The 15,950-nt window shown below is 40.0% G+C and overlaps 1 protein-coding gene across 2 annotated transcripts in view; it reads right to left on the bottom strand.

Annotated features, from left to right (window-relative positions):
• Positions 1-15,950, bottom strand: part of ADK (adenosine kinase) — a 259,891-nt gene that overhangs the window by 132,243 nt on the left and 111,698 nt on the right. For both annotated transcript variants that reach the window (XM_066620531.1, XM_066620532.1), the window contains exons 5-6: positions 12,951-13,123; positions 10,118-10,226 (exon numbers count right to left, since the gene is read on the bottom strand). In XM_066620531.1, the coding sequence (XP_066476628.1) occupies positions 10,118-10,226; positions 12,951-13,123 (282 nt within the window). The remainder of the gene's footprint in view (positions 1-10,117; positions 10,227-12,950; positions 13,124-15,950) is intronic.

Below are 15,950 nucleotides of genomic sequence, written 5' to 3'. Positions count from 1 at the left end.
GCCTTCACCGATACAGGGTTCATGAAGGTAACAGGGTTTGGAGTTTGTGTTTCCTCCTGCAAAAGCTTGATAACCATGGGCTAAAAAAGGAGAAAATTGATATAAGAACTTCCCAGTTTCAAACTAGATTGTAGTAGTTCCTCCTTGTCAACTATGAGCGTGATCCTAACCCACTTTCCAGCACCGACATAAGGGCAATGCACCTCCTAAGTAAAGAAGAAACATTTCCTTACCTTGAGGTGGCCTCCATGAACACCCCCTAACTGCAGGATGCAGCACACGTCCCATTGACACGGTTATGCGAGTGCTGGAAAGTGGGTTAGGATTTGGGCCTATCTTAAGCATATGAACAGACAGAAATAAAATGAGGCAGATCTGCCATAAACATACTCAAGATTGAATACAGTAAGTTGGTAGTATTTTGTTCCGGTTTAACTGCCAACCTCATGTGAGGAATTTTCTCATGTTATTTAAACTGTGGCCAAATTATTCACATCACTTTTTAGAATATCCCCAAAGCTCAACATAACTGACAAAACAGTAAATTAAGCAGTGGATAGTTTTTGTTTTTTTTAAAATACTCAAAATCATGTTGTAGTTAAGCATCAAGTCTGCCTGAGGGTCTACTGCATTTAACACTCATTTCTCATAAGAAAACTGTACATAAACCCACTGGAATAAGAAAGGATGCCTTCTGACCAAGACAGGACTGGTGACACACCCCAAACACATCCTCTCACAAGAATAAACTAAGACTTAATCCTGCGAGTCACAACTGGTCAGTGGGAAACCAATCTTGCATCAATGATAAGGCCTGTCTGGGTAGAGTATCACTTCCTCTGAAAAACCATGTTGACAGTTGAGGGGTGCTTCTGAATGGCCAGGTGCCAGTTATTGGCACAACTTTGGCTGATATGTCAGTTGTGCCCTTTCCTAGAGAAGGCAGTTCTGGCCACTGTAGTACACACTTTGGTCCCATTCTGATTAAGATTGCTTCAACATAGGCTACAAGGGGCTGCCTTTGAAGTGTTTTTGAAAACTTTAGATGGTACAGAATTCTGCTGCCAAGTTGCTGATGGGAGCCCATTATTTGGACCATGTAACTCCACAGATCCATGTTGGATGCTAGTGTTCTTCCAAGGCCAATTCAAACTATTAGTCAGAACCTTTAAAGCTCTGATCAGTTCAAGTCCTTGACATTTAAAAGACCACCTATTTCTGTCTACCTTTTGAGATCTACTAGGGAAGATCTAGGTTAGTATATGGAACCTCGGTCTTCCCAACTGTGGCACCAAGACTCTGGAATTCTCTCCTTTGGGAACACCTGAAGTCTCTTCCCTTCTGACCTTTCAAAATTTAGTGTCTCTTGGATAACTTGATGGACTTAGCATTCACTCAGTATTGTTGACGTGGCCCTCTTATGGTCATAACCTGGGGAAGGACAATCTCAATTTGCAAGCGCAAAATGGCATCTTGAACGATTCAGGGCACTTGGAAAGGTTTTTGAGCATGCATCCAAAACGAAGAATCACTGATATACATGTATTATTGAATTATTTGCCATCTGTATGGAGAATGTCGGACGGTCAACGTAGGTGGATTCTTTGTGCCTTAATGGTTGCAAAACATGATATTTTTAAAGCTTGGAAAGACAAATCCCCACCTGTGCATTTATACTGGATGGAACAGTTCTTTCTATATTTGAACTTATTTCTTTCAGAAGTCAACTATCTCTAGATACATTTGAGGAGAATCGGAAAACATTTTTGGACATATATGCATAATTGTTATGGATCTGACCGCCAATATTATTATATGTTTATGTGCGTATTATTAAAAATAAAAAAATTAAATTAAAAATGCATCCAAAACTAAGTAGTATAGTAGGTAATTGTTCATACCAACATTTGTGTGCCCTAACTTTCCCAGGTCTGTTTTTTGCCCACTATTCAAACTTGCTGTTCATCTGTAGAGCAGTAACCCCCTGGTGCTGTGACAAATCACCCCCATTTCAGCCTGCATCCAAGAAGTGCCATGCCAGCCAGCACCCAGGCTCGGTAACGCCCACAATTCACTTTCTTTACTGACTATTCTCCTCCCCTCTTTTCAAGTGCTACCGAACTGCTGAAGCCAACATGGACTGATCAGTGAGTCAGGCTTAATAAAAAAGCCTTGTATGCATGAATCAATGAATGATGACCAGCTCTGGCTGTACTGTGCTAAAAAATGTGAAGGGAAACTCTTGTATGTTTGACATCTAACCAAGCCTGACAAACAGAAAAGCACCAGTGGTAATTTTCTTCACAGCTGAATCTTTCTTTCTGCTTCCTTTACAGAGGTTCTTTGTAATTAATATTCAAATACGAGCATTAACGGCAGATCAGATTTTCCACACAATTTTTTTTGTTCCTGACATAGCGCATTACCAAAATAAACAGAAAAACACATTCTTCCAGATTCTTGCTACAAAAATCCATTGGCACAGTATGTATCAACATGAATGTATATATTGAGGTTGCTTCTGCCTGGTGGTAGGGGTATCTGTTTTTAGTCATTCACTGTCTCATATAAAATCAGCTCATTACCAACAGACCTGAGTTTCAAAATCCTTCTAATGAAATAAAGTCCAGCCTTTCACCTCCCCACTGTGTGCATGGAATATATCTATAGCATTGTTGAGGGAGGCATGATGGATTCCGAGCCATTATGCCAATAAAGATTACATGCTGAGTTCATCTCTATAGGTATCTGTCAAATGCAAAATTGTACACAACCATCTTCAGAGTAATAATGATGTTTTATCATTTTAATTACAAATGCTTTGAACAAAAAATCCCTGAAGTGTATGTGTTGGGGTGGTCTACATTAACTGTAGTTTGATAGCCCAAGGGTAGCAAAAATAGATTGAGCTACCAAATTTCATAGTAGTTATAGCAGCTGTCTTCTTGCCTAAGGGAATCTGGGTATTTAACAAAGCAGACAGCTTGGCACTGGTGTCTGATTAGCACTGTGCCAGTATGGCTGGACAGAATTTGCAAAGGCTCTATTGTTTCGGGATTTGATTAAACATCTGGAGAATTTCAACATTATGTATTCTTTTCCATATAACCACTTAATAATTTTGCATAGGTTGTTATGCCTACCTAAATACTACTAACAAGGTGTGAAACTACCCATTGAGTAGCAATATAAATAAATGATGACACATGGCAAATGAAGCTTTAAAAAAAATTAAAAAGGGACATGATTTGAGAAGACCTCTTTTTCATTCATTGCAGATCACTAAGAGCATTTTTTACATTAAGGACATTCTCTCAGTGGAAATGTGAGATGGACAATATATGCCACAAGAGTGACTTAATCTTTTTCATCAGTGTTAACACAAAGAATCTGAATGGTAAAAAATGGTTTTTTAAAAAGGCATTAGTATCTTAAGCATTTTAATCTTAGGCATAGCATCTGTGGACGTCAAACTACTCCAAGAACAGTTTCTAAACATCAAACTTCCCTATAAAGTGCCTTCCTCCCCCCAACTCTCATTTGTTAAGCATACATCACAAATTATTGGGGCTCGTCGGCAGAGTTCAAAGAATTGAACTCAGCAAACAGCCTCCTTCATCTAGAAGTACATTCTTTTACTCTATCAAATCTATCTGAGGTAATAAGACTTGATGTTTTATTCAAGAGAGCTGAGGAAAATTGTTGCACAATAGGTTAATTCAAAATGGCAGCATAGAAAATGCATCTGTCAGTGGGGATCAAATTACAGGGCAAGCTCCTCATGATGCTTAGAAAAACAAGCCTACAGTTCTACGGATTATGTGCATGTGTGTGTTTAAAGGGGTGGGAAAGGAGCTAAATATCTGCACTAACCTCCAATTAAAGTCAATCATAAAAACAGCCTATTTAATGAGTGCAGATTTCTTTGGATAATTATAACACCAACCACTTTTTTCCTCTTTTAAATCTATAATTCTGTCTTCTTGTTATTGCTTGCTTTGTCATTAATCGCCTCAGGACCTTGATTTCCTAGCAACAGACTCTGCCACCAAACATTTGGCTCTTGTTCAACATTTTCTTTGTGAAAAATGGCACTGCTGTTACTGGGCTGTTGCAGCTAGACTAGCTCTGTAAGTGCTCTAATAATGCATTCTCTAAAATCACATGATGAGAGGAGCAATACCCATGCCTCGCTAATTAGTGAGCAAAAGGAAGTTTACCTGCAATTTAGCATCTGCTGAAGTAGATAGAAAAGAGTGTGATAATTTCTCATGAATACTATTGATAACTTAATGGTGGGCATTTAAATAGAAAAAGGGTGCTTGTTTGAGGAATATTTAGGACAGTGAGGGGCAACACATGCTAAATGATGTGTCAGATTCCCCCCCCCCCCTTTCAAAAAGGAACAAAGGGTTAAAATCTGGTTCAGAGTAAATTTCTCTTTTGCATAAAAAGGATTTTAAAAGAATTTAAAAGTCAACTATCAAGTACTTTTGCCAAATATATTAAGGATAAGGTGCCAAATATAACTGTAAAATTTGTCCTACAAAATGGAATCATGCTTCAGCCGCTAACACTATGCAACATAAAAGTGGGACATGTGCAAAACTGTTGTTTGTTTTGTGTTGTTTTCGCTGCTACAAAATAGCAAAATTTACAAAATACCCATCTTGAGCCCTATCCATGGTACGTAATATGTTTTCTCCACAGTTTTCCAAAGTATCATTTCAACACAATGTTTATGAAAAACAAAACCTGAGCAATCAACTTAATTTGTTCTAGTGGTCGAAGCTGGCACTGCAGAACCTTCTGAACAGATTAATTCACAGTTGGTGTTGCTATTGAAGTGGAGGAGCATTCCAGACCTGCAACTGAAAACCCAGCTACCTCCTGGAGAGAGCTCCAAACCATCACCACCATAACTGTAATGGAACAGAGCTCCTGTCCCAACTTGTCCATTCCATTCTGTAAGATAACATTACTTGACTACCTACAGAAAATACTATCTTTCCAATGACTCTTTGGGACCAATTATGATGGGTTGGGAAGTCCATGTTATTTAATGCTATGCAAGTGAACAGCAGAGGTGGGGGCGACAACAGGTTCACATGAACGTGAATGTTGCAATTTAGGAGCTGAAGAGGGAGGATTTCCATTCCTACTGCTATGCTGAAGGACTCTCAGGAGACTTTAAACAATGATTGTTAATCACTTTTGTTTTCAATCAGCACGGATGGACAAAGTCAAGCTTCTTAATCATTTCTACTTTTTAGGTCTAAAAAATATCACTTTAAATTAATTTGTCATTTTTTAGCCCTAAATTAGTTTTCCAGCTTTTGTGCCTCTTGGAAACAGGACACTTTTGTTGGGAAAAATGTGGCAATGTCTATAATCAAGTAAATAAGTACAGCCTAGAAGTTGGCAACCTCTGCCCATCAGCCTTTTGCTTCAGTAACCCAAGTGGACAAGTCTGCAAGTAAACAGCAAAGCTCTGCATGTTTCCAATGACAAGTTCCATGCCCTTTTCATGAAGTTTTGATGCCATATAATATTGCAATACCTCCAAGTCAGGTACAGCAAGCACAGATCACTATAAATTATCTATGGATACTTCAATCAGAGAAAATATTAGAGCTTATGTGAAAATCCACAAAACAAGGTGCTCAGTAGGTTATATGGGTGTGTCTACTTTGATCCCAGAAATGCCATTGGAGGATGAGGTGGACTAAAATATGTTGCCAGAATGCCATAATTGAGAGTATTCACTTGGAAGGATTATTTTGGTGACAAGGTTGAAAAAGAGATACCTAGTGCATACTTTGATTCCTGGCAGTCTGTCAATAGGTCTCAGGGTGCAAGATGGAAACACTGTCACATCTCAATGTATAATATCACAAGCCACCTTAAATTATCATAATCACTCTGCCAGTACTTTTAAGCAACAGAATTTTGTTGAGCACGTTCCTGAAGCAAAGGTATGAAATGTTAGAATGTGCTACTCATCCCTGATATCCAGTTTGTGTTTTGACAGACTCATGTTGAAGCTACATAGTTCTGTAATTAATACTGCCACCATGGTATTAGAAAAAACTGATTAAAAAATTTTCATTAGAAAAAAAAACCACTAGAAAAATCATATGCAGCGCAATCCTATCTTGTGCTAGAACAGGCAGGCCAGGAGGCCTGTGCTGTATCCAGAGCAAGATAGGGGCCCAACGTGGCTCAGCCAGTGGTAAGGGGAAACTCAACCCCTTACCCCAGGTAAGTCACTGCAGCCCCAATGGGTCTCCTCAGACTTGCGCTACCTCCAGAGGTGGCATAAGTCTGTGGAGAGTGGAGCGGCTTGCAGCCCCTCTGTGCTGCTTGGGAATGGGGGCTAGGATCTGGCATATCTGCTGGGTCCCAGCCCCACCTTCCACTCCCCGCCGAACCCACCCCCAGGACTGCCCTCCTCCTATCCTGGAATACCTCCCTGCTTCAAGCTTGCCTGAAGTAAAGCCTTCATGCCTGAGTTGGCGCGGAGGCTGGATTCAACCTCCACAGGCCAGTGTGTGTCTCTGCACCGGCACAGCCAACTCTAGAGGCGGCTCAAACATGCTTTATGGCATGTTCGTGAACCTCCTGGGTCAGCACAAGAGACTTGCGCCGGCCCAAGGGCGAGTTTCGATTGTGTCCTTAGGCATTGTAAGGGTGGGGAGTCTTATTGGGAATTCTTACTGTGATTTCCAAAGGGTATTCTGTATCCTTTGGGACAGTACCTCCTAGGGCACTGGAACTTGAAAGAGGAGGTGACACACCTCAACTGCAAAAACAAACAGGAAAGACTGGCAACAAGACATACAGAACCACTATTGTGTGGCAAAAAAAGAGTACCTTACAGTACTTGGAAAAAATATGGGCTAGAAACCTCTGCAGCTTCCCTACATATTTCTTCTAGAAAAGACATACGGGCAAACTGCAGAAGTACCCAGGGCAGAAATATAGCAAAGGACAGTTCCTACAGTCTGTGGCAGAGAGAGTTGAATTTTTTTAGAAAAGAGAGGTTTGTGAGCTGTAAGGTATATGAGCTTCACTCAACAAGGGAATGCCGCATTGGGCACCAATCTGCTTAAATGAGGATCTGTTTGTTTGATCTCCTTATCTGAACTCCTGCTCTTCCTTATGAATGGAGGTAAGGGAAGCTTCTGATCTGACTGGGGAGTGATAAGAGTAGGCTATGTGCTCTATTAGCTGGACTTCTTTCATTGCCTGTCCCAATGAATAGACAATTCATGGAAAGAGGGCTTTATGGGTCATTCAGGAGTATGGACTTCCTATTCTTCAGATAATCAAAGATCACTACAGGATTTGGGTCAGGAATATTGCATCTATGATCTCTGTTCATGGAAGAAACGTGAACCAGAAAAGGAAAATCTTTTGCTAGAGGACCTGTGAAAAGAAGAAATGACTGGAATGGAACCTTCACCCTCTCTTGTGCTTACATCTGAACCTTAAACTAGCTAGGGTGACAGTGTGTGCATTTTCCTTTATTTAACTTTCTGTATGAAGATCTGGAATGGATGCTGCTAGGGGTCTTCTCCCCACCATAAGGACAAAGAATCCCTCACTTCCTGGAATACCAAAGCTTTCACTCAGTGTAAAAACCCAGGACAAGCTTCCCCAAACTAAGGTTGGGAGCAGTAGGAAGTCCAATATCACTCCCACCTTCTTGATTTAAAAATGCACTTAGGTCTGAAACTGTTCTGACATCCTGAAGAGTCTGGACATCTAAGCCAATCCCAAACATGTCTGCCACTTCTGCTGCTATTATCATTTATGGCTTTATGGATTCCCCATCCTGGTGTCTGGACTATGGGTATCTGGATCCTAGGTGAGAACACAGGATTGTCTTCTGCCTGCCTTGCAAGGAGGAGGAGAACATGAGATGTATTCTAGTGACATGCACCATAATGGGTGCCAAAGTGCAAAACTTCACTGATACTCCACCGACTCTTCCAGGGTGGTGGTAGTCACTAGAACAGGAGTGCTGAGTGTCTGGCAGCAACTGATTGTCTGATGGGCACCAAGTGCCATAACTCTGTCAGTCCTTCTCAAAAGTGTAGGGGACACATGGATGAAGACACAGATGGACAGCAACTCTGTCAGCACTGAGCAGAGGCAGCTAGAGGTTCAGAGTCAAGGTACACTGTAACTCCACCAGCCTGGTGAGAGGGGAGTAACTGAAACAGCAGGAGTGATTGTACAGGGGCACTTGGGGTTTCATAAAGAATAAAAAGACAGGAAAAAATGGAAAGAAAAACATAGTAGGAAAACTGTAAAATATAAGGTCCTAACGAACTCAGTAACAGACCCTCCTATTGCTGTCACTAGGCAGGGTTGCCCCTCCCCTCGGCAAAACTACTGCCCTATCCCAGATCAAAGAGGAGCTGCTGAACTGAAGAAAACAGAATGCCCTCCAGGAGTAAAGGGAGAAGAGGTTTATTCACAGCAGGCACAACTGGCTTAGCAGACTATATTGGGATCTTGCTGACAATTATCAGTCACTAAGGGCTAGCTCTCAGTGTCAAATTTCTCTGCACAACAAAATACATTATCGTATAGAGAAAGGTTAGTGTGAATCAGCAATAATTATATGTAGGAACAATATGATAAAGATTTTCAGCAGCCCCCTGCAGCCAGGCATTTGCTACTGGCTCTTCCATTCTTCATTTACCAATATTCTTTAGCCTTCCTACAATTTTTAGCTCACTGCACTTGTCCCCAACAGCGCCATTCAGAATAGCCCAGGGTATAATTATTTTGAAATGAAAATACAGGAAGTTCTTTTAAGTAAAAATTAAAAATGTATAGATACCTGAGGAAATACATATACAGTGGGCCCTCTGTATCCAGGGGGTTTGGTTTCAGAACCCCACAAGCATACCAAAATCTGTGGATATTCAAGGCTGCACAAGCCACACTGCAAAATGGTGTAAATTTGCGTAAAACTTAATGCATGGGCTCGAGGCATCAGGGTGTGAGGGTAAAGCGGGGTGTGTGAATTTTTAAAAATACAATTTCAATCTGCAGTTGACTGAATCCACAGATACAGTGGGCCCCGTGGGTATGGCTGGCCCACTGCATTCTCAGAAAGGTATCTCAAACATGCGACAGACTCTCTGAAGATTTTTGTTTTGTATAGACTTTGCAGGTTTAAGTATTTGTTTGAGAATTATAATGGGGCAGCTTTAATCATGTACAAGAATCAATAACCATGATGTAAAATCTAGTGCAGTGTACACTAACCAGCTCCAGGATACATCAACACTAGCTGAGGAAAATAACTTTTCTAAATGAATTTGTTCCTCTTGAATAATCAATTTTTTACACTTCTCACAGCTGTTTCCACACAGTTCAGGTAACAGGATGGCAGCAGCTGTCATACAGGATACATATATTATACGCACATTAAAACACATAATCTGTCATAGATGCCTTCTATACTTGTTAATTGTGATCCCCTTATTAACATCACAGCAACACACACACAAATCCTGCTATTTATAGCACATCAGAACAAAGCCTACATAAATATGTGGACTGGTTTCCTTATTTCTCAAATGAAAACCTTTGAGATGAAAATGTCCTCAGAATTACTTCTGAACATTTTCTTCCTCAGTTGTACTACAAGAAGAAAAGTTCTGTCAATAGTCAGCCCATTTTGTCTACATTCAAGAAACTATTCCAAGAACGCTTCTTCTGAATACTACAAAATAAATAGCAATTAAAAAGTTATCATACAACTGTTTGCAGTGAATAATCATGCTAACAGTGTTTTCTAAAGAGGCTGTGTCTCCTTCCTCACAATTTGCTTGAAAGTATGAAATGTAAATGTGATGTACTGTTAACAACTCAAATAGTGAACTGGTTCAACTTAGCTTCCTGGGCTGCATTTTAAAAAATGCAAATAAGTGTCAGCATTCAGATAAATTACTCAAACTTGAACACAGTGGGATTCAGCCCCCCTCCCCTTCTGTTTCAGCATTCACAAGTGTTGTTCTGCACTCATGCAACTTCTACAATAATAGTTCAAATTTTAAACACAAAATGATTATTTTGGAAGGTCAGTGAAACTTACTGCAATGTAATAAACTTTCGCCTTTTCCACTAACTTCCAGTTCTTCTCCAGATCAAGATGTTTTTCTTTCTTATAACAATTAGCAGCAGCCAGGTTAGCCACAAGAGACCTAAAATGACAAAAAAAAAAAACTAGTCAACATTGTCCCCCACTCAGAGCAATTGCAGTCTTCCCAATAATCATCAACCTAGAGTTGTCTTGAACATCAGAATGCACAGCCAATGTACTCTGATCTAGCCATGCATGCATTTCTCTGCAGACAACTGATGTTCCAGACAGGCTGTCACTTATAACAGATGGCAATAAGCAATACACCACAACTACACCAAGTAGTATATACCAGCATGGCATCCTGAGAGAGGCAGATCCATTTCAGTGTGCTAATGCCATTCTAACACCTCATCATTACATACCAGACACATGCATTTGTACCATTGCCAATGATCACTTAAAATGCCTTTTGAATTATGACCAGAGGGTTCTGCTCTTCTCCCTTGCATGAGCCATTCAGGTATTATTATAATTCTGTGGAACAGGACAATGATGCATCTGCAGATGCAAGGCACAGTGGTGATATTTCTGCTGTGCTGACTATGCCTCCTGAATTGATTTACAAAGCCAGTTCTTAATCCATTGTGCACTAGTCACTGTGCACCGTTGTGGAAATTTTGCTGGCACAATACAATGTTAATACAGAGCTATAAAATTACTCATTACCTATTTCCCTCTCCACCAAATCTCTTATACCTGCCAAAACAAATTCAAATCAGTGATCAAGTACAAGAGAAACATGCTAGATTGAAACAATTTGGCAAAGAGTATTGTCAACAAGATTTACTTTTAAACTGATAACTAGAAAATTAACATAAATGTCATATTTTATTTATATAAAATGTTTCATGCTGTGATACAGTAAACTGAAAATAAGATGAAAAACCAAAGTAATATTACAATTCCATGTTTATAGAGAAACCGACAAGTACACCTTATATAACTACAGCAGTAACAACCTTAAGTGAAAAGTGACTTTTATCCTGTTATCCATAATTAACTTCTGACTCCCAGTTGTCTATATAAAACCTAGGTCAGTAGTTCTCAAAATCTGCAATTTTGGGCTGGCCCAAAATCTGGGTTATGGGTTATGTTAGGCACTGGCTGAGGATCCAAGTGCAAGAGATGGCCTGCCAGGAGGAGACCACTGAACCCTCAAGTATTGTTGGCAGTTGTAGCACCCAATGACCATGGGGAGTGCCATGCTGGGCTTTGACCCCAGGCTCCCACTCACCTGGCATCAACACAGACAGAAAGTCTTCTTCATAAAAACAAAATAACTGTTTGTGCCTTGCCAACGCAACTAAAGCAAGGCTTGAGTATAGGTTGGCCTGGTATTGGATTGGCAACAGAACAGAATACTACATGTTTTAAGACCCCAAAGATGGGGTGTCGGGAAGATCTGTGCCAACAAGAGGGAGGCACGTTGCGGTTCATGTTATAACTACTGGGAAAATGAAGGGGAAAAAATAGCTATATTCTGTCTTCAAGTGCAGTCAACATATGCAAAGAGGACTAGCAAGACATCAATGTGGAGATGTGCTTTTAGGGTCATGATCCATCACACCGGCCAGATTCAGATGTACTACTAAACCACGGGTTATTGCTACATGAACAAACCTCAGAGAGATGCAGACTACTGCATGAGAGGGAAAGAGTGAAAACTTTTGCTTTCACTTTTAGAATGAAACCACATAAGAACTTGGGGAGCTGAAGTCTATTAGAGGCAACTGAATAAACTGACGTCTATTCAGTCTATTAGAGGCAATCGCTATGCAGTTTTACTGAATGACTTTACACTGGAATTGAATATCCCCTAGTCAAAGATGAATAAAAATAAGTTGGGAACACCAATCCTAGCAGCTGTGCTGCTTAAACATGCTTGTAAGTATTACAACTGTCCTTGATCCTCTTCTTCATTTCTTGCCTAGCACAGTGGCTTATGCATATGCTAAAAATAATGATATCTTACTATCGCACACTGATTTCCGCAATGAGACCACAAAAGATCCAACTAGGATACCACCACAATATATATCATGGTGAAGGCCACTTTCTTCTATGTCAGATCACTGCTCATCCTCTAAACAATGAACTCTCTCCTCTTCTTCCATTCCAGCACCTCCCAGCACTAGGGAATTCTCAGTGCAAGAGCCATCCTCACTACCCTCCAAAAGGGCAACATTACACTTTTATGCCTGAGCTGATATGCCTGAGGTTGTGAATATGTGTGTGCATGCTGTGTGATGGACAGTGGCAGTGGTTCATGTGCCAACTGCTTCCAAGACTTGATGAGAAGTTTGCTTCTCATTCTAAAGAGAGAAGAGGAATGAGAAAAACTAATTGCAGTGATATAGAAATGGATGGAAGGAAGGGGAAGGAAGAAAAGCAAGCAGCGGGGGGGGGGCCTTCCAAAATCCAAGCTCGGTAGCATGGTACAGGATTATCTGCAAAGCCCTTCACCCTTCAGATGGGCTGTATGGAAGATCCTCCCACTCATCACCCTCCTCCACCTCCTCTCAATTACAGAAGTGCTGCTGCTGTTTTTGGCACTGCTCTTGAGTTGACTTGGTGGAAGCAAATAGTTAAAGATGGAGATCAGCAACAAGCAGGAGTGATTTTCAACAGGCCAAATGGAGAGGGTGAGAGACTTCAGTACACATGTTCTTAGTGGCTTACAAAATATAATTGCAGACTTCTGATACATTACAACCCAAAAAGTGGACTACCTCTGCTTTCATATCACATATAGAGACAGATTTCAAATGAAAAAGCATTTCACCTGTTGTCACCTGTGATGCAGGCAGCACACGTTCCAGTTGGCTGTTCATTCTGCTCATAGTAATGGGCATCTACATGGGCTTCTTCAGTTTTCCTCTTTAGGATTTCACCAAATTTATCTGTTCCAATGCACCCAAAAAATGTTGCAGCTTTGTGTGGGTTTTGGATCATCCACTACAGAGGACAGAGAAAAAAAACAGGAGATACGAAGTCACAACATTTGAAATAATGTTTATATATTGAGCTAGACTACATTTCTACCCCAGGTAATCCAAAGAGAGTATACCCTAAAACAGATGACAACTAATAAATTGTAACCAACACAATAAATATATTCAAGTAATAAATAAGCATATACGTTGAATAATATTCATTAATCCCCTGCATTAATTTTTATAACTGAAATAATCTAAATCCTGAAATACAAAAATAGCAGATTTAGCAATTCATTTGGTTCAAAATAAGTGATTGTCTTATTGAGAGGGAAAAAATTAAGTAGCTCTGATCCCAAATTTTTTAAAAATTGGACTATTTTAAGCAAAATTTCATACATAGATGAAAACATATTGCAAAAATACAATTATGTGACAACATTTGCAAATATTAATAGCCATTTGAAGTAGCATGGAACATGAATTCTCCAAACACTTCTATGGTGTGGTTTATTCAGTTAAAGACAGTGCCAGTGGCATAGCTAATGATCATGTAGCCCAGTGCCAAGCTCAAAATGTTGCCCTGGAAGTGATGTCACAACTGGAAGTGACGTCATGCTCAGGCTTTTCTAAAAAGTGAACATTGGTAGGAACCTACCCCAGTACCTCACCACCCACTTACTCTGCTGCCTCCCTCCAGTCAGTGGCATAACTAAGGCACCTATCTGCAACCTGGGATCAAAGAAGATTTTGTAGATCCCCTTCCATTATAAAATCAAATTTAATTAAGTAAATAAATAAAAAGTTATTGGTTCCATGCTGTATCATTAAAACATCTCATTGGCACTTAGAACAATCAGTCTCACAGGTCAGTTTTGAGTTAAGTAAATCCACTTTTTGTTCCATAAAGGCAATTGTGTTTTCATTTTCTGGTTAATTGGGCCATAACTATTGACAGAATACAGAAATTCCAATGCAGTTTGTTTCATTGCATTCTGCTTTAAATTACCTTTCCACTGATACATGATGGTATTATTTATATATACCAAGATTTTCCGTTTTGGTCACTAGTGTCAAGCTCAACTTGTTGCCCCCCCAAACCCTGATGCCCAGTGCAACTGCTACCCCCTGCACCCACTTAGCTACGCCACTGCATAGTGCAACAAAATTTGATGGACACATGGTTACCAACAGTGCTTTTAAAACACAAGAAACATGTGTACACAAGAGAAACAATAGTGCTTGGGGACCAGTCAATTGTGCAGCTGTGTGATTTGATAGCAAAAGGAAAACAGAAGCAAGGGTGAAGTGCACTAAATTCTTTTTCCTTACAGGGTATGTAAAGAAAGATGAAAAAATAATGTTAATGAAATACAAGCATCCCCCCCCCACCCCACTCATTTGACAGGTTAGGGACTGAAGTAGTGCTGAAAAGCGTAAACAGCTGAAAAGGGGGAACCTGATCTTTTCTTAGTTTACAAATGTTGCTGCCAATGTTTTTTTAGCTAGCAAATTGCAAATGACTTTTTTATCTTGCAAATTTCTGCTGTCACACAAAGACTTCTGCAAATGGACTCTCATTAACACCTTTGGGAATGGAAACAGACCCAGATCCAAATTGCTCCCTCCCTCCCTCCCTCTCACACATACACACACACACACACACACACACCCACACCCACACACCCCAAAACAGCTTGAATCACCATGCCGTATCATGGCAAATCAACATGAGGGAGGGCAATTTTAGCCTTTAGAACAGTGAAGAGAGGTTGAAAGAGTGGAACAAGCATTTAGTGAATGAGTTCCAGGTATAACTGAAATGTGTTGAAGGAGCAGATTGTCGAAAAATGAACCATCAGAAATCGGGGGATGCCTGTACATGAAGTGAAGTTTCTCATCTAGTGTGCTATAACAGTATGCACAGTGTTTACACCGAGTATTATTTAGAGCCAGGGTAAGCAATCTTCTTCCACATAGGGGCCAGACATCATGTCCATAAATAAGAACAGATGTGACACATGTGTGAACTACTGATTAGGGAACAGAGCTAAGAAGAAAAGAGGTAGACACAATGCAGAGAGACGCACACCCAGGGAGAGAATGATGCTCAAACGAAGCCTCTGTCCTTGGTCTGCTTACACTATAAGTCTTAGAGATAGAATTATGAACTTGAATTTTTATTTAGGACCATTACAGGCCAAGTGGATATATCTTTTTGGGACTACAGGGTGGATGGTTTCAGGAGGTGGGTTGGATCGGCTTTCCAATATTAAAAGTATAAGCTTCTCTTGAAAATGGGAAAGCAAAACAGAGCAGAAAACTAGAACGAACAGTGCTCTAAAAATAATGAGAGTCCCAAAGAAACAATACTTAAGTTTTAGGCTGTCAGGGATGAGTCAGCCAACTGGTGTCATCATAATTTCCCATAATTATAGACACTAAGCTTATCCACTCACTCTATACTAAGAATTAAGTGCTACATCAATTTACCACCATGCTAAAAACCTAGTTATAATTGTTTCCTAAGAGATATTTAAATAAATGATAATATCTCCATTTCAAATCACATTAGCAGCTTCTGTGGGTTGCAAAAAGGTTAAGCAAGTGAGCTGCAATTTAAATGCATGCTTAGTCAGAGCTTTGATACTTCTGGAAGCAAAACATGCATCATTATGCACAGAACTCAGCTGAACTGATATTATTAAGAATATTTATATACAGCTTTTCAACAAAAAATATTCACAAAGCAATTTTTATAGGAAATAAATGGTTACCTGTCCCAAAAGGACTCACAATCTAAAATAGCTATTTAAAAAAATACCAGCAAAACAGCCACTGAAACAGAC

This window comes from Tiliqua scincoides, chromosome 3 (genome assembly GCF_035046505.1).
Source record: "Tiliqua scincoides isolate rTilSci1 chromosome 3, rTilSci1.hap2, whole genome shotgun sequence".
In the NCBI taxonomy this organism is placed as follows: domain Eukaryota; kingdom Metazoa; phylum Chordata; class Lepidosauria; order Squamata; family Scincidae; genus Tiliqua; species Tiliqua scincoides.
Note: the sequence above shows the minus strand (reverse complement) of the source record. Positions and strands in the feature narration are given on the sequence as shown.